At 71.6% G+C, this 22,617-nt stretch overlaps 7 protein-coding genes across 7 annotated transcripts; 4 read left to right on the top strand and 3 right to left on the bottom strand.

Annotated features, from left to right (window-relative positions):
- The first annotated feature begins 1,350 nt into the window (after positions 1-1,350).
- On the top strand, positions 1,351-5,409 carry RTN4RL2 (reticulon 4 receptor like 2). The gene is made up of 3 exons (XM_063158370.1): positions 1,351-1,448; positions 3,599-4,086; positions 4,462-5,409. The coding sequence occupies exons 1-3, from the start codon at positions 1,415-1,417 to the stop codon at positions 5,203-5,205; spliced, it is 1,266 nt and encodes a 421-aa protein (XP_063014440.1). The 5' UTR covers positions 1,351-1,414; the 3' UTR covers positions 5,206-5,409.
- Positions 5,410-6,399: 990 nt separating this feature from the next.
- TIMM10 (translocase of inner mitochondrial membrane 10) lies at positions 6,400-7,324 on the bottom strand. The gene is made up of 2 exons (XM_063158371.1): positions 7,108-7,324; positions 6,400-6,658 (listed from the first exon to the last, which is right to left on the bottom strand). The coding sequence occupies exons 1-2, from the start codon at positions 7,176-7,178 to the stop codon at positions 6,457-6,459; spliced, it is 273 nt and encodes a 90-aa protein (XP_063014441.1). The 5' UTR covers positions 7,179-7,324; the 3' UTR covers positions 6,400-6,456.
- A 235-nt stretch (positions 7,325-7,559) lies between these two features.
- SMTNL1 (smoothelin like 1) lies at positions 7,560-11,135 on the top strand. Its single transcript, XM_063159521.1, has 8 exons — positions 7,560-7,999; positions 8,630-9,257; positions 9,454-9,649; positions 9,752-9,785; positions 9,880-10,020; positions 10,496-10,601; positions 10,673-10,824; positions 10,905-11,135. The coding sequence occupies exons 1-8, from the start codon at positions 7,698-7,700 to the stop codon at positions 11,047-11,049; spliced, it is 1,704 nt and encodes a 567-aa protein (XP_063015591.1). The 5' UTR covers positions 7,560-7,697; the 3' UTR covers positions 11,050-11,135.
- A 171-nt stretch (positions 11,136-11,306) lies between these two features.
- Positions 11,307-12,416, bottom strand: LOC134419923 (ubiquitin-conjugating enzyme E2-18 kDa-like). The gene is made up of 3 exons (XM_063159522.1): positions 12,270-12,416; positions 11,527-11,911; positions 11,307-11,455 (listed from the first exon to the last, which is right to left on the bottom strand). The coding sequence occupies exons 1-3, from the start codon at positions 12,414-12,416 to the stop codon at positions 11,307-11,309; spliced, it is 681 nt and encodes a 226-aa protein (XP_063015592.1).
- A 60-nt stretch (positions 12,417-12,476) lies between these two features.
- Positions 12,477-16,756, top strand: SERPING1 (serpin family G member 1). The gene is given in 14 exon segments (XM_063159524.1): positions 12,477-12,621; positions 13,350-13,422; positions 13,595-13,664; positions 13,769-13,910; positions 14,141-14,425; positions 14,511-14,663; positions 14,728-14,931; positions 15,234-15,298; positions 15,300-15,372; positions 15,652-15,794; positions 15,796-15,877; positions 16,365-16,432; positions 16,434-16,535; positions 16,537-16,756. Coding segments are annotated over 14 exon segments (1,683 nt in total). The 3' UTR covers positions 16,615-16,756.
- A 483-nt stretch (positions 16,757-17,239) lies between these two features.
- On the bottom strand, positions 17,240-19,700 carry YPEL4 (yippee like 4). The gene is made up of 5 exons (XM_063159525.1): positions 19,609-19,700; positions 18,752-19,040; positions 18,193-18,227; positions 17,996-18,104; positions 17,240-17,457 (listed from the first exon to the last, which is right to left on the bottom strand). Exons 1-5 carry the CDS (start codon positions 19,698-19,700, stop codon positions 17,368-17,370), a joined length of 615 nt encoding a protein of 204 aa, XP_063015595.1. The 3' UTR covers positions 17,240-17,367.
- Positions 19,701-20,135: 435 nt separating this feature from the next.
- CLP1 (cleavage factor polyribonucleotide kinase subunit 1) lies at positions 20,136-22,450 on the top strand. The gene is given in 6 exon segments (XM_063158373.1): positions 20,136-20,254; positions 20,256-20,289; positions 20,291-20,503; positions 20,505-20,873; positions 20,875-20,934; positions 21,638-22,450. Coding segments are annotated over 6 exon segments (1,467 nt in total). The 3' UTR covers positions 22,310-22,450.
- Positions 22,451-22,617: the final 167 nt, after the last annotated feature.

The following is a 22,617-nucleotide window of genomic DNA, read 5'->3' on the forward strand; positions in this document are numbered from 1 at the left end:
CTGTCCCCCTCCAATCACAACTCCATCCATCCCACCCATCTGTCCCACAACCATCCACCTGCCCGTTACCTGCCCTTCCCTCCACCTGTCCATCTGTCTGTCCTCCCCATCCTTCACCCATCTCTCCATTCGTCCACCCAAACTCCAGATGTTCTCCGTGCATGTCTGTCCATCTGTCCTCCTCTCCTTATGTCCACCTGTCCATCAATCCATCCTCCACCTCTCTGTCCACCCATCTGTCCCCTCCTTCCATCCATCCATCCTCCACCGTCCGTCCGTCCATCCGTCCATCCCCTCCCTGCCCACCGTGTCCCAGCTCCAGCACCCAGAGCAGCCCCCCCGGACGGGCTCCCCGTCCCGGTTCCAGACCGGCGCTGTCCGGCCGGGGGCTCGGCACCGGGCCGGGGGCACGGGCGGGGGGAGCGGATGGCGGCCCCTGACTCAGCCCCGCGCCGCCCACGCCCCCTCCCACGGCTGCCGCCGCACCAGCTTGTGGCATTTCGCTCGCCGGAGACGGCGCCGCAAACACGCGCCGGTGCCAGCCGGTGCCGGTGCCGCCGCAGCCCGCGCGGCCACGCGTGTCCCCCCACGCGCGGCACCGCCGCGGGGCCCGCGCGTCCCGCACCGCCGCCACCCGCTCGGCCCCGGGCCGGCACCGCCGCGGCGGCACCACGGACAGCGCCGGTCCGGCACCGCGAACAGCGCCGCGGTCCCGCGTGGGTGCGGACACCGCCCCCCGCGCCCTCCCGGCGGCTCGCTGGGTGCGGGGCTCCCGGTCCCGCCGCACCCGCCCCGGGGACAGCCCCCGCCGGGTCCCGCCGTCCACGGGGGCACCAAAGCCCGGCGCCGGGCCGGGAATCGTGGGACAGAGGGAGGGACGGACGGACAGACGGACGGACGGATGGACGGAGACCACCCTCCGTGTCCCGCGGTCACAGCTGCCCACGCTCCCCCGCGCCCTTTCCCCGTGGGGGGAGCGCATCACACCCCGTGTCCCCGTTGGGGTTCCCCTCCTGAGTCCCGCAGGGCGTGGCCCCCGCGGGCGCCCGCAGCGCGTCCCCCCCTGTCCCTGCTGTCCCTCCTGTCCCCGCTGTCCCCGCCGGGAGTCCCTGTGCCCACCCCTGTCCCGCCTGGGGCGGGCCAGCCCGGGAAGGGTTAAACGGCGGGGCCGGCGAGGGGGGCGGAGCGGCCGCCCCGGGATAAGGCGCGGCGCGGGGAGGGCTCAGCCCCACGGAGCCGCGGGCAGCGCCGCGCCGAGCCCACCCGTGCCCGAGCCCGAGCCCACCCGTGCCATGCCCCGGGGCGGCGGCGGCTGCTGCTCCCGGCGGCGCGGCGGGGGCGAAGGGGGCGAGCGGCCCCCCCCGGCACCGGCCATGACCCCGCGGGTGGGCAGCGCCTGAGCGGCCGCCCCGCCATGCGGCCCCCCACGGCTCGGGACCTGCCCCCAGGTAGGCGCGGGGTCGGGCGGGGTCCCGCGGGGGTCGGGCGGACCCGGGGGTGCCCCCCGGAGACCTCGGTCCCGGCTCGGGGCGCCCCGCGGCGCTCGGGGTGCGGGCGCCCCGGGGTGAGCGGGGAGCCCCCGGTGCGCGGCGACCCCGCGGCCGCCCCGAAGGCGCGGCCCGGCGCGGGGGCGCAGTCCCGGGGCACCCCAGGCTGAGTCCCCCCGCGACCCCCGGCGCGAGGGTGCCCCCGACCCACGAGGCGCTGCTGCCAGCCCAGCCCGAGGTGTGGCTGTCTCCCGACCCGCGGAGGGGCCGGTGCCGGCCCGGGACCCCCAGCCCGGCGTGGCAGTGCCCCGTGACACGTGGGTACCCGCTGCCATCCCGGGGCACCGTGGGGGTGCCCCACGAACCCCGGCACGCCCTGTGCAGCACCGGCGTGCACAGCCCGGCTGCTGGCGCTCCACGATCCACGGGGTACCCGGTGGCACCCCGAGAGCCCCAGCGCGGAGTGTGGGTACCCCACGATGCCCAGCGGGGTGTGCCCCGCGACTCACGGGGTACGCGGTGCCACCCCCGGACCCCCAGCGCGGCGCGGAGACGCCCCGCGGTTCCCCGAGTGGCACGGCGGGGAGCCGGGAGCGCCCGGGTCACGCCGCGGGTGGGTGCCGCGGGTCCGTGGGGTACCCGCAACTACCGGGGTGGGGGGGGGTTGGCACCCGGGGGGGGAAGCTGAGAACCGGTGACTTCAGCTCCCAACTGAGTCAGCCCGCGGCGTGGGGGAGTGACAGATGGGACGCGGGTGGGGGGCGCACGCCGGCACGGGGCGCCGGGGGAGGGGGGCGGCGCTGAGCAGATGCGCCGGACGCCTCCGTGGGTGGCTGGGGGGTGGGCACCCCCCCCAGCTCGCGGAGCACCGGCAGAGGGGAAGGGAGGGAAGGGGGCGGCGGGACCCCTCGGTGCATCTCCGGTGTGACCTCCGGTGCACCGGAGGGTCCCACCGCCCCCCTCCTTCCTCTCCCCTCCCCCGGTAGCGGCGACTGGGCGCATCCACGCATCCCCGGGCGTGGATCCAGGCCGCCGGGCTGAATTATGGATGAAGCTCTCGGGTTGCAGCCTGAGGGGGGGATGGACACGGGTGGGGGGGGGGGGAAAGGGGGGGATGCTGAACACCCGGAGCGGCGGCGCGTGTCGTCAGCCCGCGCCCACGCGTGCCCCGCCCCACACGTGGCCGCGGCACGCGCGCACGTGGCACCGCCCCGTTTGGGGAGGGGGCTCGGACCCCCCCCCAGAGTGGGGTGAGGGGGGTCCCAGGGGTCCGTGACCCCGTGAGGGGTTCCGGTGGACCGTGGGGCGGGCACGGTCCTGCGGGAATGTGGGCACGGCAGGGGGGGTCAGGGAGCTTTGGGAGTCCCTGGGGAGCGTGGCCCCAGTGGCAGGGGCAGCCCCAGAAGGTCGCAGGTGGACGGCCACGTTTTGGGGTGCCCAGCCTTGGTGCTGTGCAGCAGCACTGCCCTGGGGAGATCTCTGGAGATCACGGTCCTATGGGCTGATGTGGGTCTGGGGGCTGCAAGGGGCGCTCAGTGCTATGGGGCGTCATGACCTTGGGATTCTCTAGGGCTCTGTGGTCCTAAGGATCTTCTCGGGGCCATGGCTGTGGGTGGGCATGGCCTTGGGGGGTCCCTGGGGGGGAGACATGGCCCTCAGGGGCCTCCTGGGGGCCGTGGCCCTGTGGGTGGGCACAGTCCCCTGCCTCGGGGTGTCCAGCCCTACAGGGTGGTGATGACCTTGGCATTCTCCTGGGGAACCGTGGCCCTATGGAGCTGGCGTGGCTTTGGAGGGCTTCTAAGAGTGCCCAGCCCTATGGGGTTGTCATGACCTTGGGGTTCTCCTGGGTAACCACGGCCCTAAGGGTGGGTTCAGTCCTGGGGGCCTCCTTGGGGTGCCCAGGATCAGGACCTTGGGACTCTCCCTAAGGATGGGGTGGGCACGGCCCCTGGGGGCTCCCAGAGCCGTCCGTGGCCCCGGGATGTTCCTGGTGGGCACGGCCCGGGGAGGGCACGGCTCTGCGGGCTCCGGGGGGCGGCGGGGGGCGGGCGGTGGCGGCGCGGGGGTCGGGGACGCGGGTGCCCCGCGCTGACGCCCCGCTGTGCCCTCAGGCGGGCGCCCGGCGGCCCTGCTGCTGCTGGCGGCGCTGGTGTGGGTGCCCGGCGGGGCTCCCGCCTGCCCCGCGCTCTGCACCTGCTACGTCTCGCCGCCCACCGTCAGCTGCCAGGCCAACAACTTCTCCTCGGTGCCCGCGGGGCTCCCGCCCGGCGCCCGCCGCCTCTTCCTGCAGAACAACGTCATCGGGGCGCTGCGGGCGGGCACCTTCGGGCCCAGCACCGTCACCCTCTGGCTCTACTCCAACAACATCTCCTCCATCCAGCCGGGCACCTTCCGCCACCTGCCCGCCCTGGAGGAGCTCGACCTGGGTGACAACCCGCACCTCCGCGTCCTGGCCCCCGACACCTTCCACGGCCTCCACCGCCTCCAGGCCCTGCACCTGTACCGGTGCCGGCTGGCCAACCTGCCCAGCGGCATCTTCCGCGGCCTCCGCAGCCTCCAGTACCTCTACCTGCAGGAGAACGGGCTGCTCTACCTCCAGGTGGGTGAGCAGCGGGGCACAGAGGTGGGACTGGGCAGGGTGATGGTGACAAGCCATGAAGACAGGATGTGGGACAAGGCTGGTGCTGGCACGGCCATAATGCGGGGCAGGAGATGCTGAGGGAGCAGGGTGAAGGCCGTGGGGCAGGACCGTGGGTAACACCAGCATGGCAGCGACATAGGACAAGGTCTTGCACGATGCTTACAGAGCAGGGACACAGGAAAGGGCGATGGGCAATGCTGGCAGGACTGGGCCCCATGGCAGGGCTCTGTGGGGCACACACCAGTGTCTCTGCAGCCGATGCCCACCAGGCAGGGCCACAGAGCAGCACAGTGAGCCCTCACCCCACACCCACCCCTCTCCCGTTCCCCGCAGGACGATCTCTTTGCCGACCTGGCCAACCTGAGCCACCTCTTCCTGCACGGCAACCGGCTGCGGGCGCTGTCCGAGGGCGTCTTCCGCGGGCTCTCGAGCCTGGACCGCCTGCTGCTGCACGCCAACCGGCTGGCAGCCATCCACCGCCGCGCCTTCGGCGGGCTGGCGCGCCTCACCATCCTCTACCTGTTCAACAACAGCCTGGTGGCCCTGCCCGGGGACCCGCTGGCCGCGCTGCCCTCGCTGCAGTTCCTGCGCCTCAACGCCAACCCCTGGGCCTGCGACTGCCGCGCGCGCCCGCTCTGGGCCTGGTTCCGGCGCACGCGCGTCTCCAGCTCGCCCGTGCCGTGCGCGAGCCCCCCTCAGCGCCGCGGCACCGACCTGCGCCACCTGCGCCCCCGCGACTTCGACGCCTGCCCCGAGGACGACGACGACGACGACGACGAGGAGATGGAAGACGGCAACGGCAGCAACGGGGTGGCGGTGATGGGCACCCCGGGGCGGGCGCTGGGACGCCCCGGCACCCTCCCGGCCGCGCCGCCCTCCGCCTTCTACCGCGACGGGCTGCCCCCCCACGACCTGCGGGGACCCCAGCCCCGGCCGCCGCCCCCGTCCCGTGACTCCCGCGGGCCCCCCGAGGACGCCAGCTGCCCCCACGACCCCTGCGCCCCCATGGCCGCCGCCGCGCCCCGCCGGGCCCCCGCCCTCCTGCCCCTCCTGGCTCTAATCCTGCCCCGACTCTGAGCCCCCCTCGGGGGTCCCGGCTCCTCGGGGCAACAGCGCCCCCCTTCTCCCCAGGGGAGGCCTCAAGAACTGTGGGGAACAGCCGGCGGGGGGGGGGGGGCCGCAGGATGCAGAAGGGGGTCCCCTCCCATCCTGAGCGGGAAAAACCCCCAACAGGAACCAAAAGATGGGAAATTATTTATTAAAAATGGTCTTATTTTGGGAGAGCGGGGCCTGGCTGCTGTGGGTGGGCCACTGTCGATCCAGGTCACCGCCTGCCGCTCCTGAAATATTGATGGGAGCGGCGGGTGGCAGGGCAGCGAGGCGTGCAGGGCGCTGCGGGGGGGACGGACGGACGGACGGACGGACACCCCCTGCAGGACACACACCCCACCGCGGGGCCGGTGACACGCAGGCTGCCGTGACGGCGCCACCCCGCACCCCGGGCAGTGCTGGCGGGTGTCACGGGAGCCGCGGGCGCAGAGCAGAGCCACCCCCGCGCCCTGCACTGCCTGACCCACTTCCCGCAGGCACACGGATAGAGCACACGCTGCCGGGCTGCGGGCACAGGGACAGCGCCCACCCCCTCTGGGTGTGTGTCACATCCTGCCCCTCGGTGGGTGTCCCTCACACAGCGTGGGGTGTCCCTCAGCAGGTGTAACTCGCTAGGTGTCCGTGTCTCCCGGTCCCTCATCCCCTCCAGGTGTCCCCAGGGGTGTGTGGGGTGTCTGTGTGTGTGCACACTGTCCCCACGTGGGTGTGCTCGTGTCCCCGTATGTGGGACTGTCCCCATGCCCCCTCCCCGTGGTCTCTGGCTGTCCCCACATGGTCCTTGCCTAGGCAGAGGTGTCCCTGGGTTGTCCCCACGTGGTCCCATCTGTGTATCCTCAAACAGGGCTGGGTGTTCTGGGGGTGTCCCTGTGCCCTGCCCCTCGAGGGCTGTGTCCCTGTGCAGGGCCCCCTGCTGTCCCCTCTGGTGACCCCCAGCACAGACAGACAGGGAGGGGCTGAGCCCTGTCCCACCCCACTGGGGATTACAAGGGGCTCAGCCCAGCTCTGCCTAATCCGGGGGATTACACGGGCTGGGCCCAGCCGGGGGGGGCACCCAGGGGTACCCCCCACAAGGACACAGCACGTGGCAGCTGGGGACAACAAGGGGGGCTCCCAGCAGCAACCACGGGCACCACGTACCCCAACAGACGGCCACAGGGTGGGTTTGGGGGCGAGGGGAGCGCAGCAGACGCCCAGGTTTATTTGGTGATGGGTGGGGGCTCAGGCGGTGCCGCTGCCCTGCTGCATGCGCTTGAGCAGCTCCTCGTCCTGCAGCGACAGCTCCGTCAGCTTCTTGCCCATCCGCTCGTGCACCTCCAGGTACTTGGCCACGCAGCGGTCCAGGCACACGCATTCCCCTTTGGACAGCTCCGACTCCTTGTAGAACGGTGGGACGCACTTGCGGTGGCACGCCTGGGTCATCCTGCACGGAGCGCACCGCGCCTGAGCCCCGCGCCGGCCGGGACCCGGGCCCGCAGCCCAGCACACCCCGACCCCGCACCCCAACATCTCCTGTGCCCCGCCATCGCCACCCCGGCACCCAGCCCCGCACCTCAGCACCCCCCGTTATCGCCATCCCCGGCGCCCCCAGCCCTTGCACCCCAACACCTCCTGCACCCACATCATCACCCAGCGGGACCCCGGCCCCTGCACCCCAACCAGCCCAGCATCCCCCGTCATCGCCACTCGGGCACCCCTAGGACCCCTCGCCGTCCCCATCCTCAGGCATCTCCGGTTCCCCTCCCCATTTCCCGGCTGTCTCCCCTACAGCCCCAGGGTCCCCCAGTGCCTCTGACACCCGCTAGCGTCCCCCAAGCCACTGACACCCCCGGTATCCCAGCGCCGCCAGTGCTCTCTCCCGGCGGGCCTCACCGGTTGTACATGTCGGCCATCATCTCAACCTCCAGCTCGGCCGCCAGCTGCTGAGCCCGCAGCGGATCCATGGCGGCCAGTACCGGCCCCGCTCGGTCCCGGTCCCGATCACGGTCCCTCTGGGCCCGACCCCGCTGGATGCGCCCCGCTGGACCCGCACGGTCCCGCTCGGTTCGGGACCCGGCGGCGGCTCCTGCAGGAACCACGTGGGCGCCGCGCTTCCGCCCACCCGCGCAGCGGCCCCGCCCCACCGCCGGCACCGGCCAATCGCGTGCAGGAGGAGGCGGGACCAGGGGTGCGCCTCTGTCGCTGATTGGTTCCGCGGAAGGGGCGTGGCGGCGGCCGCGGTCGAGCGGCGGGAGGGGAGCGGCGGAGCGCGCGCTCGGCCCGGCCTTTGCCCCGCAGGGGGCGGGGTCACGGCAAGGGGGCGTGTCCAGGCCGGGGAGGGCGTGGCCATCGCCGGGACCTCACCCGGGCATGGCCGGGGGGCTTCGAGTCCCTCCCTGGGTGTCCCCTGTTCCTCGTGTCCCCGGGTCCTCCTGTGTCCCGCCGTGCTGTTCGGGCTGTCCCCGTGTGCCCTGTGTCCCCACATGTCTTTGTCCCCCATTGTCCCCGGGAGTCTGTTCCTCCCGCGCTCCCCATGTCCCCGCTGTGTCCCCCGACCACCCCCGCATGTCCATGTTCCCCACCTCGCCCGTGTGCCCGTGACCCCCAAGTCTCCCTGTCCCTGCCCAGGGTGTCCGTGTCCCCTGTGCCCCCCGGGTCGCACGGCACGGTTCGGTCCCCTCCCCGTGCGGTGTCGCCGCTGTCCGGGAGGGGCTGTCGGCGCGTTCCCCCTTCGCAGCCGTGCCCGGTGTCCGGCCCGGCCCCACGCGTGCCCCGCGGGTGGGCGGTGAGTGAAGGCGGCACCTGCCCCCGCCGGGTAAAAATAGCGCCGGGCGGGGGGGCCGGGGCGCAGCGGGGCCGGCGGAGCGGGAGCAGCCGCAGGGTACGGGCCGAGGGGCTCGGGGGGCTCCGGGGGGATCCGGGAGCACCGGGGCTACGGGAGCGGCCGGGAGGGTGCGGGCTGGGGGGCACCGGGGAGAAGCACCGGAGGGCAGCTAGGGAGACCGGGAATGGGCAGTGGGAACGGGAGGGCAGCGAGAAGACATGTGGGGCCGGGAGGGGGACATGGCGGGGCCGGGATGGGATCTGGGCGCTCGGGAGGGGACAGGGGGGCAGGAGGGGGCACGGGGGGGCTGACATGGGGCATGAGGGCAATGGGAGGGTTGGTTTGCGGCTCGGGGGGCTGCTGGAAGACGTGAGGGGCCGGGCTGTGCTGTTGGGGTGCCGGGATGGGGCACGGGGGGGCCGGAGAGGGACAACTGGAGTGCACAGCGTGGGAGTGGCAGGGCTGGGGGAGGGCATGGGGACAGGGACAGGGACAGGAGGGGGCTTAGCCGGGCTGAGGGGCTATGGGGGGCACGGGCAGGCTCACGGCGTCATCGGGGGGCACCCCAGTGACAGCCCTGTGCCCCTGCAGCAGTGACCGCAGCAACATGGAGGCTCTGGGAGACGCTGAAACCCCCACCTCGGACACCCCCATTTCGACAACCCTCACCTCGGACACCCCCGCCTCGGACACCCCCACTGCGAGCACCCCGACCCCCGGCACCCCCACCCAGGACACCCCGACCCCCGGCACCCCCACCCAGGACACCCCCACTGCGAGCACCCCGACCCCCGGCACCCCCACGTCGGACACCCCGACCGCCGGCACCCCCACCCGGGACACCCCCTCTGACCCCGCCGCGGGGCCCGGGGAGGGCAGCGGGGAGGCGACGATTCCCGGGGCTGGGGAGGAGGCTCAGGAAGCGGGGGGCGATGGGGGGGACACGGGGGGCGATGCGGGGGACACGGGGGGTGAAGGGAAGGATACGGGGGGCTCAGGGGAGGGCACGGGAGACTCAGGGGAGGGTACGGGGGGAGAGGCTGCCGGGGATGGCGGGGCAGAAGCGCCCCGGGGTGCCGGGGGCGATGCTGGGGATGGTGGTGCCGATGCCGGGGCAGGGACAGCCGGGGGCACCGGAGGGGGCACCGAGGGCGGTACCGAGGAGGGCACCGAGGGAAAAGCGGCGCCGGCGGCAGCGGGCAGCTCCCAGCGCCGACAGGTGAGGAGGGGTCGGGAGGGAGGCGGCGGCACAGCCAGGGCAGGAGGAGGTGGGGAGGGCAGCTGCGGTACGGATGGGGACAGGGGTGGCTTTACTGGGGCAGGGTGAGAGTGCCAGGGCCAGCATGACAGTGCCAGGGACATTGTGTGAGTGACACTGACCGTGCTGGCAGTGCCACCCTGCCTGTGCCTTACAGGAACCCTCTTGGCTTCAGGACGAGGACGACGAGCTGTGGCCTGAGTTCCCTCCCTGCTCGTCCCCAGAGGGGACAACCAGCCCCACGTCCCCCATGTCCCCTACGTCCCCTATGTCCCCTACGTCCCCCATGTCCCCTACATGTCCCACGTCCCCTACGTCCCCTATGTCCCCAGCATCCCCAGTGTCCCCCACAGGTAAGAGCCATTTGGGCAACAGCACCTGAGTGTCCTGGGGTCACTGCTGCCCCACAGTGCCCTCTTCCAGCGCTCTGACCCCTCTCTCCTCTCTCCTTGCAGCTGGCACCGCCGAGGACACGGGGGGCAGCTCGAGGTGTGTCCCCACGGGTGGCAGCCCGGTCCCCCACGGCAGGGATGGCACCCCACAGCACCCTGCTCATGGCTGTCCCACCCGTGTGTGCCTGCAGGGCTGCTCCAGCGGGGGGGACACGGGACAAGGCAGCCCCCGGCTCGGCGGGACAGAGGCTGAGGCTGGAGGGGGCCGGGGGACGGCCACGAGTGGGGACCCGGGCACAGGGGCGCAGCGCCATCCTGGAGAAGTTCGGAGGGTGAGGGGGCCTGGCCCCGCGGGGGCAGGAGGGGCATTGAGGGAATGGGGGACCCGGAGTTTTTGGGGGCTGTAGGTTAGCCAGGGACAGTGGGATGGATGAGCTGTGGAGCAGTGGGGGTGCTGGAAGGCAAAGGGAGGGACAGGGGAAATTGGGGGGCATGGGACAGGGGGGCTGTTGGGGGCTCTGGGCAATGGGGTCACTGGGGAACTGGGGCTCTGTGGGGCAGTGGTGGTGCAGGGGGACGTGGGGCAGGGAGGGAGGGTTTGGGACAGAGGGGGTATTGGGGGCATGGGGCAATGAGGGGTACAGGGAGGAATGGAGGTCCACAGAGCAGTAGGGGGGTGATGCAGGGGGGCCTGTGCGACCGTGGGGCATTGGGGGCCCAGAGCCACGGGGCAATGGGGGTCACGGAGGGGCTGGGGTCCCTGTGAGGGACCGTGGGGTGGGGATCCCACATGCCAGGTCCCCCCAGGGCTGCCAAGGGCCCAGCCCCGCACCTGCGGCGCTCGGGGGGGGGCCGCCACGGTCAAGACGATGCTGCTGGAGTGGTGCCGCTGCCCGCACACCGCGGGTACCCGGTGAGCACCGGAGGGGGGCGGCGGGAGGGTCCGGGGGGCCCGGGGGTGGCCTGACCCCCGTGTCTGCGCAGAACGTGGACGTGCAGAACTTCTCGGGGAGCTGGGGCAGCGGCCTGGCTTTCTGCGCCCTCCTGCACAGCTTCTTCCCCGACGCCTTCGACTTCGCCGCGCTGGAGCCCAGCGCCCGCCGGGACAACTTCGCCCTGGCCTTCGCCACCGCCGAGTGCGTGAGCGCAGCGCCGGCCCCTCGGTGCCCCCGGACACCCCGGGCGGCGCCGGTGACCGCCGTGTCCCTTGCCGCAGGGAGCGGGCGGGCTGTGCCCCGCTGCTGGAGGTGGAGGACATGGTGCGGCTGCCGGTGCCCGACGCCAAGTGCGTGTACACGTACGTGCAGGAGCTCTACCGCTGCCTGGTGGCCAAGGGGCTCGTCAAGACCAAGAAGCGCTGAGAGGGAGGGTCCCCCACAGCCCCCCAGATGTGCCACCCCCTCCTCGTCCCCTGCTCTGTCCCCCAGCAGTAAAGGCCGTGCTTCCAGGCGGTGGTGGCCTCGTCTCTGCCCAGTGTCTGGGCACTGTCACCAGGTTGGGGCACAGCCACCAGGATGGTGACATATCCCCCAGGGCTCCCGGAGCCCCCCACCCTCCCAGTGAGGCCCCACGGAGCCGGAGCAGGTGATGCAGAGAATTTACTGCCCTATGCGCGGGGCTAGGGGCGCGGCTCGGCGTGGAGCCGGGTGTGCTCCTCCGCCCGGAGCAGGAACTCCTCGGGGCGCTCCTGCAGCTCCCGGGCCACGTCGGGCCGCAGCAGCCGCCGGGGGTCCGGGCTGTCCAGCTGCAGCAGCAGGTCCTGGAGCACTGCAGGGGCACGGGGGATGTCAGGGGGGCGCCCAGCCCCTGCGCCGTGCCCCTGTCCCCGCCGTGCCCACCTTGGATGGCGCGGGTGGCGGGCTCCCAGTGCCCGTGGCTGGTGAGGGGCTGGCACACGCGGCCCTCGAGGTCCACGCTGGGGTGGTAGATGGGCGTGCGGAGGGTGGCGCGGGGCGGCTCATGCGGGTGGTTCGGGGAGAAGGTCAGCTCGAAGCGGAAGGCGCCAGCGTGTATGGGGGTTGTTCTGCCGGGGTATGGGGGGCACCTCAGCCCCCTCTGCCGCAGCGTCCATCGCGGGAGGGGGGGGTCTGTCCAGCCCTGATACCCTGTGCCCCTCATAGAAACTCCCTGTGCCAGCCCGAGCCCCTCAGGAGGGGAATCTCCACTCAGTGTTCCCAGCCCAGGACCTGCAGCGTCCTCAGAGGGGCCGTCCCCAGTTCCGTCCTGCAGGGGACCCTCACTCAGTGACACCGCCCCGTCCAAGGGGGACCCTCACTCAGTGACACCGCCCCGTCCAAGGGGGACCCTCACTCAGTGACACCGCCCCGTCCAAGGGGGACCCTCACCTCAGTGACACCGCCCCGTCCCAAGGGGGACCCTCACTCAGTGACACCGCCCCGTCCCAAGGGGGACCCTCACTCGTGACACCGCCCCCGTCCCAAGGGTCACCCCCGTCCCTCCCATGCCCTCAGGGGCACATCCCTCCTCAAGCCTGCATGTTCCTCATGCGCAGGGGACCCCCCGGCCCCGCTCCCCAGGACTCCCCGCAGCCCCCCGTGCCCCCCGTGCTCTCCCCACGCACGGGCAGCAGGAGTCCCGTCCAGTGCCGCACGTTCCCGTCCAGCGGCCGCACGTCGCGGGCCCCCTCCCAGCTCCGCGCCTCCTCCAGCTCCTGCGGGAAGGGGTGGGGCAGGTGTGGGCGGAGGTGTGTCCCCAGAGACCCCTCCATAGGGTAATCCTCCCTCCGGGACACCCCCTCTGGGCGGGGCCGCCTGCAGACCCCGCCTGAATGGGCAGGGTTTATTTACCGGGCACACTCTTAGGGACGGGGCCGGAATTCTGGACACACCCCTGGGCGGGGCCGCCCCGCCGGGGAAACGAAACTGAAACGTGCCGGGGTGTTTGTCACCCCGCACCGGAGACCCTGCACCCCGGTACTGCTTCTCTCGCACCCCGCCACCGGGACCCCCGGCACTGACACCTCCAGCACCGCCTCTCCCCGGCACCGGGACCCCCGGCACTGACACCCCCAGCACTGCCTCTCCCCGGTACCGGGACCCCCTTACCGGGCACTGACACCCCCAGCACTGCCTCTCCCCGGTACCGGGACCCCCTCACCGGGCACTGGCACCCCCAGCACCGCCTCGGTACCGCTATCCCCGCATTGGCACTAACACTCCCCAGAACCCCCTTTCGCACCCCGGTACCGGGACCCGCGCACGGCGAGCTCGGCTGCCCCCGGTCCCCGCTCCGGTACGGACACCAGGATCCCCGCGCCGGTACCGCAGCGGCACCGGAGTCCTGCTCCCGTCCCGGTGCCCCCGGTGCCCACCTTGGCGATCCGCCCGGCCATGGTGATCGGTGCCCGGTGCCACGGGACGGGCTCCGTGGGGTCACGCCTCCGGGCGGGCGGGACGCGGTTCTGCGGCCGCGCCCCCGGCACGGGTGGGTGGACACGGACGGGCCGGGGGCGGCCGGCGACCCCCGTCACCGCGGGGTGTGCCAGGGGTGACACAGAGCCGGCACCCCGGGCAGACGGGCGGCTGACGGGAGCGAAACGGACGCGGGGCCGCATCCGGCTGCCTCCGCACCGCCGTGCCCGCCCCCGCATTACCGGCCGTGTCCCGGCTGATTTACGGGAAGCTCCTTAATTTTTAACTAGGCGGGGTCGGGTCAGAGCCGGCCAGATCTCCCGCGCCGCTGGACACGCAGGGACCGACCCGCCGGGCACCCAGGTGGGCCCGGGGCGCTGCCGCCCCCCGCCCCTCACAGCCGTCCAACGGGGGGACAGAGCGGGGGCACCCCGGGATGGGGGTACGGGTGGGGGTGCGGGTGGTGCAGGGTGCGGGGTGTCGGGGTGCGGGATGCTGGTGTCCGTCCTGTCCTTGACCTGTGCCTTCCCGCCAGCATGGCCATCAAGACACTCTGGCTGCCTCTGGCCTGGCTGGTGGCCACAGCCACGGTCACTGTCACCCCGGTAAGTGCGGCTCAGGGACACGGCTCCCTGTGCCCGACACTCCTCCTCATCCGAGCCCCCACGCGGGTGCCCCATGCCTCCCTCACACATTTCCCTGTGCCCAGGTGCTCGCTCTGGAGGCCCCTTCCAGCTGGACGCCACTGTTTGGGGAGCCCCCAACACCTCCTGTGCCCCCTGCTCGCACCCCCGCTCCCTCGCAGGACGTGGGGACCCCCAGCGCTCACCCCGAGGGGCTGCCGGGCTGGGGTGTCACAGATGTGACAGCGCCGGCGGGGGACACTGGAGGGGCTGGACACTGCAGACCATGGCTGGGGTCTCACAGATGCCCCCAGCCCCACAGTGACAGAGGGGGCACTGAGGAGCTGGACACCGCAGCCAATGGCTGGGGTGTCACAGATGCCCCAGCCCCAGCCCCGCAGCGCCGGAGGGGCCACTGGAGGAGCTGGACACCGCAGCCAATGGCTGGGGTATCACAGATGCCCCCAGCCCCACAGCGACAGAGGGGGCACTGGAGGAGCTGGACCCCATTGGCACCACGGCAGTGCCCCCGCCCGGCACCAGCGCCCCGCCGTGCCCTGGGGACGAGGAGCCGCCCGACGCCTGCGGGGAGCCCACGGGGGAGCAGCGGGCTGCCGTGGCCGAGGCTCTGGGCACCTTCGCCCTCCGCTTCTACCAGCGCATGGCAGAGGAGGCCGGGCCCGACGCCAACCTGCTCTTCTCCCCCATCACCGTCGCCACGGGGCTCTCGCACCTGCTGCTGGGTGAGGGGCTGCCCGCGGGCACCGGCGCCGCCGTGTCACCGCTGTCCCAGCCGGGCACCGAGCCGAGCCTCCTCTGTGCCCGCAGGCGCCCGCGGAGAAACCCAGGAGCGTCTGGCCGCCCTGCTGGCGTACCCGCCGGGGCTGCACTGCGTGCACGGCGCCCTGCAGCAGCTGGCCAGCACGCCAGGCCTCTTCTCGGCCGCCCAGATCTTCCCAACCCAGGTGAGGCGGGCACCGGGTGCCGGTGGGGCGCCGCTCTCCGCCGGGCCCCGGGGCTGACAGCGGGCCGTGCCGCCGCGCAGAGCTGCAGCTCCGGCCCCGCTTCCTCAACGACTCCCTGCGCTTCTACGGCGCCCGCCCGCACGCCCTGAGCGGCAACGAGAGCCTGGACCTGCAGCGCATCAACGCCTGGGTGCGGGAGGCCAGCAAGGGGCTGCTGCCCTCGCTGCTCTCCGCGCTGCCCCCCGAGCCCAGCCTGCTGCTGCTCAGCGCCGTCCATCTGCGCGGTACGGCCCCGCCACCGGGCATCCCCCGGGCATCCCCCGGGCATCTCCCTGAGCATCCTCCGGGCATCCCCTGGGTATCCCCTGGGCATCCCCCCGCCATTCCCCCGTGCATACCCCGAGCATCCCCCCGGGCATCTCCCGGGTATGCCCCCGGCCATCCCCCGTGCATCTCCCGGGCATCCCTCGGGCATCCTTCGGGCATCTCCCGGGCATCCCCCTGAGCATCCCTGGCCATCCCCCCACCATCCCCCGGGCATCCCCCGGTGCCCCGGTGCCCCAGCCGCGGTGCCGTGTCCCCGCAGCCGCCTGGCGCACGCCGCTGGACCGCAAGAAGACGGTGCTGCTGCCCTTCCTGCGGCCCGGGCAGCGCCCCCCGCAAGGTGCCCACCATGACCAGCGCCAAGTACCCCGTGGCCTCCTTCAGCGACTCCCGCCTGCGGGGTCCAGGTAGCCCCGCCACGTGCTGGGGGTCACTGCTGGGGGGATGGTGGCATGATGTCACTGCAGCGGCACTAAGGAGGAGTGCCGGGCTGTGATACAGCTCCTGCGGCACTCGGGGAGGGTGCCAGGCTGATGTCACTGCCCTGGCACTGAAAGGGGCACAGGCTGTGCCCTCGCTCCCCTGGGGCTTTGTGGGGACGCCAGGCTGGCACCTCTCTGGTGGCACCGTGGGGGTGCCGGTCGTGGGGTCCCGCAGTGGCCCTTAGGGGGGTTCTGCCCCACAGGTGGGGCGGCTGGAGCTGCACGGGGGGCTGAGCCTCGTGGTGCTGATGCCGCGGGAGCCGCTGGAGCCCCTGGAGAGCCTGGAGCGGGCTCTGGACCCCGCCACCTTCCTGGCGCTGCTGCGGCGGGCGGCCCGCACCCCCGCCCCGGGCCACCGCGCTGTCCCTGCCCCGCCTGCGCCTCGACCTCGCCCTGGACGTGGTGCCTCTGCTCCACGACATGGGTAAGGACGCCTCTGGTGGCACCGCAGGGGCTGGCTGGTCACATCGCTCCCGGTACGGTCACCTTACACGGGCCCCTCCCCTCCCCTGGGGGGTCACTTTCCCCCAAGGTCCCCAAAGGCCACAATGTCCCCGGTATCCCCTGAGTCCCCCCCACCCTCCCGTGTCCCTGGTGTCCCCCATGTCCCCAGTGCCCCGGATGTGCTCCGCTCCTCCCGGCGCCCCTAAATGTCCCCTTACATCCCAGTGTCCCCAAATTATCCCCAGCGGCCCGAGCATCCCCCATCTCCCCGGTGTCCCCCTCATATCCCTGAGCGTCCCCTGGCGCCCCCCAGTGTCCCCGCTGTGTCCCCGTGTCCCCGCGTCTCCATATCCTCGTCCCTCCGGTTTTTCTCCGGACCCCCCCGCGCCCCCGGCTCCCCTCGGTGTCCCCTCGGCCCCCGCTTGCCCCCGCGTTGGGCGGGAGTGTCGCTGAGGCCAGTGCCGCAGATTTCGGGCTGTTCCTGGACGCGGAGCTGTGCGGGCTGGCGCGGGGCCCGGCCGCGGTGGACACGGCCGCGGCACCGGGCGGTGCTGGCGCTGGACGAGGCCGGCGTGGAGGCGGCGGCGGCCATGGCCACCTCGGTGGCGCGCTCGGCCCTGGTGCTGGAGGCCCTGCGCCCCCTTCCTCTTCGTCCTGTGGCACAACAGCGGCGACTTCCCCGTCTTCATGGGCCGTCTCAGCGACCCGCAGCCCTGACTCTGCTCCTCCTGTGCCTGTCCTCCCTCCTCCCACCCCCCCTCCATCCTTCCCTCCCGCCCCCTCCTCCCTCCATCCCTGCCTCCTCCTCTCCCTGCTTCCCTCCTTCCCTCTCTCCTTTACCCCTCTCGTCCCATCCTTCCCTCGTCCCTCCTCCCTCCCTTCCTTCATCCCTTCTCCTCTCCTCTCTCCTCTCCTCTCCTCTCCTCTCCTCTCCTCTCCTCTCCTCTCCTCTCCTCTCCTCTCCTCTCCTCTCCTCTCCTCTCCTCTCCTCTCCTCTCCTCTCCTCTCCTCTCCTCTCCTCTCCTCTCCTCTCCTCTCCTCTCCTCTCCTCTCCTCTCCTCTCCTCTCCTCTCCTCTCCTCTCCTCTCCTCTCCTCTCCTCTCCTCTCCTCCCTCCTCACTCCCCAGGGCACCAGGAGATCCCCTTCCCCTCCCGTGCCTCAGTTTCCCCGCCAGCTCGGGGTCCCAATAAATGCACCATCCACCTCTTGCCGCCTGCGTGTGAGGAGGGGAAGGGACAGGCTGGGGGCACCGGGGACCCCCGTTCTGTGCCAGGCTGTGTGCCAGGGGTGGTGGCAGCGCGGGGGCAGGTGACAATCAGCACCTTCCTAAAAAAAGCGCCTTTATTGCCCTAGAAAAGCCCCGCGACCCCCGCGGCCGGTGCCACACGGGGGGCGCCGGGGGCACAGCGAAGGTGCCAAGGAGGGGGTGACCCAGCGCCCCCCCAGGTGTCCCCCAGTGCCAGCCCGGCTCAGTCCCAGCCGTTCTCCTTCACCATGTGCGACATCTCGATGATGAACTTCCCCTCCTTGTACTTCTGGCTGCTCTCGAACGCCTGCTCCTGTGGGGGGGGACGGGACACACACAGTGTCACCCCCGTGTCCCACGGGCACTGCCTTCCCCGGGCCATGGGGGTGTCCTCAGCAAAGGATTGCTGTGCCCAGAGCAGGGATTGGGGTGCCCAGGGTGGGGATTTCGGTGCCCAGGCAGGTTTGGGTGCCCAGGGATGCCCATGGAAAGGGTTTGGGTGCCCGGGGCAGAGTTTGGGGTGCCTTGGGACGCCCATGGAAAGGGTTGGAGTGCTCAGGGCAGGGATTGGGGACCCGAGGATAACCATGGAAGGCTTTGGGGTGCCCAGAGCAGGGATTGGGGTGCCCGAGGATAACCATGGAAGGGTTTGGGGTCCCAGGACAAGGTTTGGGGTGCCTGGGGATACCTGTGGAAAGGGTTGGGGTGCCCAGGGCAGGGACTGGGGTGCCCAGAGCAAGGTTTGGGGTGCCCAGGAATGCCCATGGAAAGGGTCGTGGCCCCCAGACAGGGGTTGTGGCCCCCGGGCAGTGCCCGCAGCAGGAGGAGGTCCAGCTGGGGGTGGCACTCACGTATTTCCAGCCCAGGGTGGTCTTGCAGCTCTGGCAGAAGATGTCGGCCACCGAGTGCAGCCCCGTGAGCAGCAGGCGCTGCTCGGCCGGCCCGCAGCCCACGTTCACCCTGCACCGAGCACAGCGGGGCTCCCACCACCGCCCGGCACCCCCCGGGGCTCCCCTCCCGCCGCCAGCCCCGGTGCCCCGGTACTCACACGGAGTTGAACAGGTAGGCACGGCCGTGGCTGCCCTGGACAGGACTGTGGGGACACGGCGAGTGTCACCGGTGCGGCCCCCACGTCCCCCGCACCCCTCCCTCCATGTCCTGCTCCCATTGCGCCGCACTGCCACCGGCTGGGGACACCGTGGGGGACACCTGCCAGCCCGGGGACACTCAGGGGACACGGCTACCTCCGTGGGAGCCATACGGGTCACATGCCACCGCCAGCACACCGCGCCCGTGGCGGGGGGGTAGGGGGGATGCTTCAAACTCAGCACTCTGGGGACACGGCAAGGGGACACCCGCTGTCCTAGGACACCCCGGGACACGGCAGGGGGACACCCGCTGTCCTAGGACACCCCGGGGACGCGGTGAGGGGACACCCGCTGTCCTAGGACACCCCGGGGACACGGCAAGGGGACACCCGCTGTCCTAGGACACCCCGGGGACACGGCAGGGGGACACCCGCTGTCCTAGGACACCCCGGGGACACGGCAGGGGGACACCAGCTGTCCCAGCACGCAAGGGACAGTGCCAGCCCGGGCCGGGGTGGCTGGTGGCACCTTGGAGATGAGCTCCTCGTGGCGGGCCAGGTGCGCCCGGCAGTGCACGCAGCTGTAGGTGCGGTGCGAGCGCGGCAGGTAGCTGCGGAAGGTGCGCGGCGGCAGGCGGGCGGCGGGCGGCAGGCGGCGGCGGGCCGGGCCCGGGGGCGGCATGGCGGCGGCGGGCAGCGCCCCGGGGGCACCGCGCAGCCCCCGCACAGCCGCTCGCACGGGAAGCAGCGCAGCAGCGCGCCCAGAGCCGCCGTCCCGCCCGGCAGAGGAGGCGGAAAAGGGGGGCGGCCTGCGAGGGGAATGGGGGCGGTGAGGGGGGACCCCTCCGCAGCCTCCCAGGGGTGGGCGCTCCGCGAATGGAACCGGCTAGAGAACGGGCGGAGTGACACCGGGACAGCGGGGACACCGGGACAGCCGGGGGGGACAACGGGGGCCGTCCAGGATGGGTCTGGGGTCTCTTCTCGAAGCGTGGGGGAGTCCCCGGGAGTCCCCAGGGAGTGATGGAGGTCCTGAGGGGGAAACCTGCGGGTACCGAGCGGAGGGAATGTGGAACCGGGGAAGGATGGTGGGAGTCCCGCCGGGAGATGGTGGGGGTCCTCACGGGGTGATGATGATGGGGTCCCAAGGGGCCGTTGGGGGTCCCGGGGGGGATGCCGGGGATCCCCGGGAGGCAGGAGGGTGCCGGGGGGATGTTTGCGATGGCGGTGAAGGAGGACAGGGATGTCGCCGTGGGGCGTGGGGGGGAGGAATGTCAGGAGCGCTGCGGACACGACGGGGGCTCGGTGGGGCTGTGGGGACTCGCGGGACACGATAGGGGGGGGGGTACCGGGTTCCGTGGCTTCCCGGGAGCCGCTCACCGCCCGCCGCTGTCCCCGCCGCCGCTGCCGCTGATGTCGCCGCTGTCCCCGGGGCGGGGCGCGGGGGGGCCCTGCGTGCCCGGGAGCCGCATCACGGCACCGTGACTCATCCCGCGGCCGTGACGTCACCGCCCGACACCGCCGCCGTGACGTCACCTCACGGCCCTCCGACGTCAGCCCGGCCGCCGGGGATGCGCTGCGACCCCCGGGGCACCTCCCGCTCCCTCATGGCCCCCCACATTCCCATGGATACCCCGTCCCTCCAGACCCCGTGTCCCCCCGTGTCCCCGTGTTCTGCCTTGTCCCCAGTGTCCCTCCGCGTGTCCCTGTCCCCCCGTGTCCCCATGTCTCGCCTTGTCCCCAGTGTCCCTCCGTGTGTCCCTGTCCCCTCGTGTTCCCCTGTGAGATGTAAATCAGGCGGGGGGCGGGACTGTGTAAATGTCGTGCGAACGTCATGCAAAGGATCCCGGGACTCATCCCGAGGGATCGGGGGGGGTGTGGGAGAGGGGGAGCCCCACTGTGATGAGATGCAAACTCGGGGCGGGGCCTCGGGCGATATGCAAATGAGATGCAAACGAGCCGCAGGACAGGGACAGGACACTCCCCCTCCCCACGTGACCCGAGTCACTCGCGCTCCCGGCGCGCCTCTCTGACGTCACTTCCGTCGCGGCGGCGGCCGGCCGGGGGACACCGGGCCCGGGACCCCCGCGTCGCCGTCATGGCGGACGACGGCGGCGAGGAGAAGAAGCAGGTGGCCAAGTTCGAGCTGGAGCGGGAGACGGAGCTGCGCTTCGAGGTGGAGGCGGGGCAGACGGTGCAGCTGGAGCTGCTGACCGGCATGGCCGAGGTGTTCGGCACCGAGCTCACCCGCAACAAGAAGTTCACGTTCGACGCGGGGCGCCAAGGTGGCCGTGTTCACGTGGCACGGCTGCACCGTGCAGCTCAGCGGCCGCACCGAGGTGGCCTACGTGTCGCGGGACACGCCGATGCTGCTGTACCTGAACACGCACACGGCGCTGGAGCAGATGCGGCGCCAGGCCGAGCGGGAGGACGAGCGCGGGCCCCGCGTCATGGTGGTGGGGCCCACCGACGTGGGCAAGACCACCGTGTGCCGCCTGCTGCTCAACTACGCCGTGCGCCTGGGCCGCCGGCCCACCTTCGTGGAGCTGGACGTGGGGCAGGGCTCGGTGTCCATCCCCGGCACCATGGGCGCGCTGTACATCGAGCGCCCGGCCGACGTGGAGGAGGGCTTCTCCCTGCAGGCCCCCCCTCGTCTACCACTTCGGCTCCACCACGCCCGGCACCAACATCAAGCTCTACAACAAGGTGAGCGTGGAGGGCTTGGCCCGGCTCGGGTCTGGCCCCGGAGTTCCCCGGGATTTCCCTGCGGGGTGTCTGAATCCCGGGTGCTGTTTGGGGACAGCAGAACGTGTTTTAAAAACAGCCTCGTGCACTGCCAGTCACCCCTTCCCAGCTGTGGGATGAGACAGGAGGACACGAAGTTGATGGAGGGAGACAGAACACCTCCCCTATGGAGACGGGCTGGGAGAGGTGGGGCAGTTCAGCCCGAAGGAGGAAAGTTTGTGCCCTGACCTCAGAGCAGCCTTTTCCATCCTGAGGGCCTACGGGGAAGCTGGAGAGGGATTCTTGTCAGGATCTGGAGTGATAGGGTGGGGTGGAATGGGTTCACAGTGAGAAGAGAAGTTTAGGCTCGATAGTGGAGAGAAATTCTTTTAGTGTGAGGACAGTGAGGCCCTTCAGGGTCGCCTAAAGAGGCTGTGACTGCTCCATCTCTGGAAGTGCCCCAGGCCAGGCTGGATGGGGCTTGGAGGAAGCTGGGCTGGTGGAAGGAGTCCCTGCCATAGGGAACTGGGTGGGCAGGGACATCTATTCCAAGCCAGAACATTCCACAATTCCATGATTTCGGAATGGAGGCCTTCAGAGTTCTGAAGGAGCTAGAGATGGTGTGGGGATGGTGTGGGGACAGCGTGGGGACACGGGTGCGTGGGTGTGACCCCTCCTCCCGCAGATCACGTCGTGCCTGGCCGACGTCTTCAACCAGCGCTGCGAGGTGAACCGGCGGGCGTCCGTCAGCGGCTGCGTCATCAACACCTGCGGCTGGGTCAAGAGCTCGGGCTACCAGGCGCTGGTGCACGCCGCCTCCGCCTTCGAGGTGGACGTGGTGGTGGTGCTGGACCAGGAGCGCCTCTACAACGAGCTCAAGCGGGACCTGCCGCACTTTGTGCGCACCGTGCTGCTGCCCAAGTCGGGCGGCGTGGTGGAGCGCTCCAAGGACTTCCGCCGCGAGTGCCGGGACGAGCGCATCCGCGAGTACTTCTACGGCTTCCGCGGCTGCTTCTACCCGCACGCCTTCGACGTCAAGTTCTCCGACGTCAAGATCTACAAGGTGGGCGCGCCCACCATCCCGGACTCGTGCCTGCCGCTGGGAATGTCGCAGGAGGACAACCAGCTGAAGCTGGTGCCGGTGACGCCGGGGCGGGACATGGTGCACCACCTGCTGAGCGTCAGCACCGCCGACAGCCCAGACGACAACATCTCCGAGACCAGCGTGGCCGGCTTCATCGTGGTCACCGGCGTGGACCTGGAGCGCCAGGTCTTCACCGTGCTGTCCCCGGCCCCGCGGCCCCTCCCCAAGAACTTCCTGCTCATCATGGACATTCGCTTCATGGACCTCAAGTAGGGGAGGGGCGGGATTTTCCTCCCCTGCCTCCTCCTCCCTGTGCTCCCCCCTTGTCCCCCCAGCGCGGTGTGACCCTGCTGCAGCACCCGCCCTTCGGTTTTATACTTTTTGTACAATTTGCTATTAAATCTGGAAGCCTTTGCCGCTGGTGAGCGTTTGCTGAGGGTGGTGGGTCCCCGAGGGGAGCGGGGATTGCCGGCCCCGGGCTCCCCCCGCGCCGGAGTGCGCGGCGCCCGGTCCCGGCCGCCCTCCGTCCGCCCCCTGCGGCGCCCGGTGTGGTACGGCCCGCGCAGGCGCCGAGCCTCCGG

The sequence above is a fragment of the Melospiza melodia genome, chromosome 6 (assembly GCF_035770615.1).
Source record: "Melospiza melodia melodia isolate bMelMel2 chromosome 6, bMelMel2.pri, whole genome shotgun sequence".
Taxonomy (NCBI): domain Eukaryota; kingdom Metazoa; phylum Chordata; class Aves; order Passeriformes; family Passerellidae; genus Melospiza; species Melospiza melodia.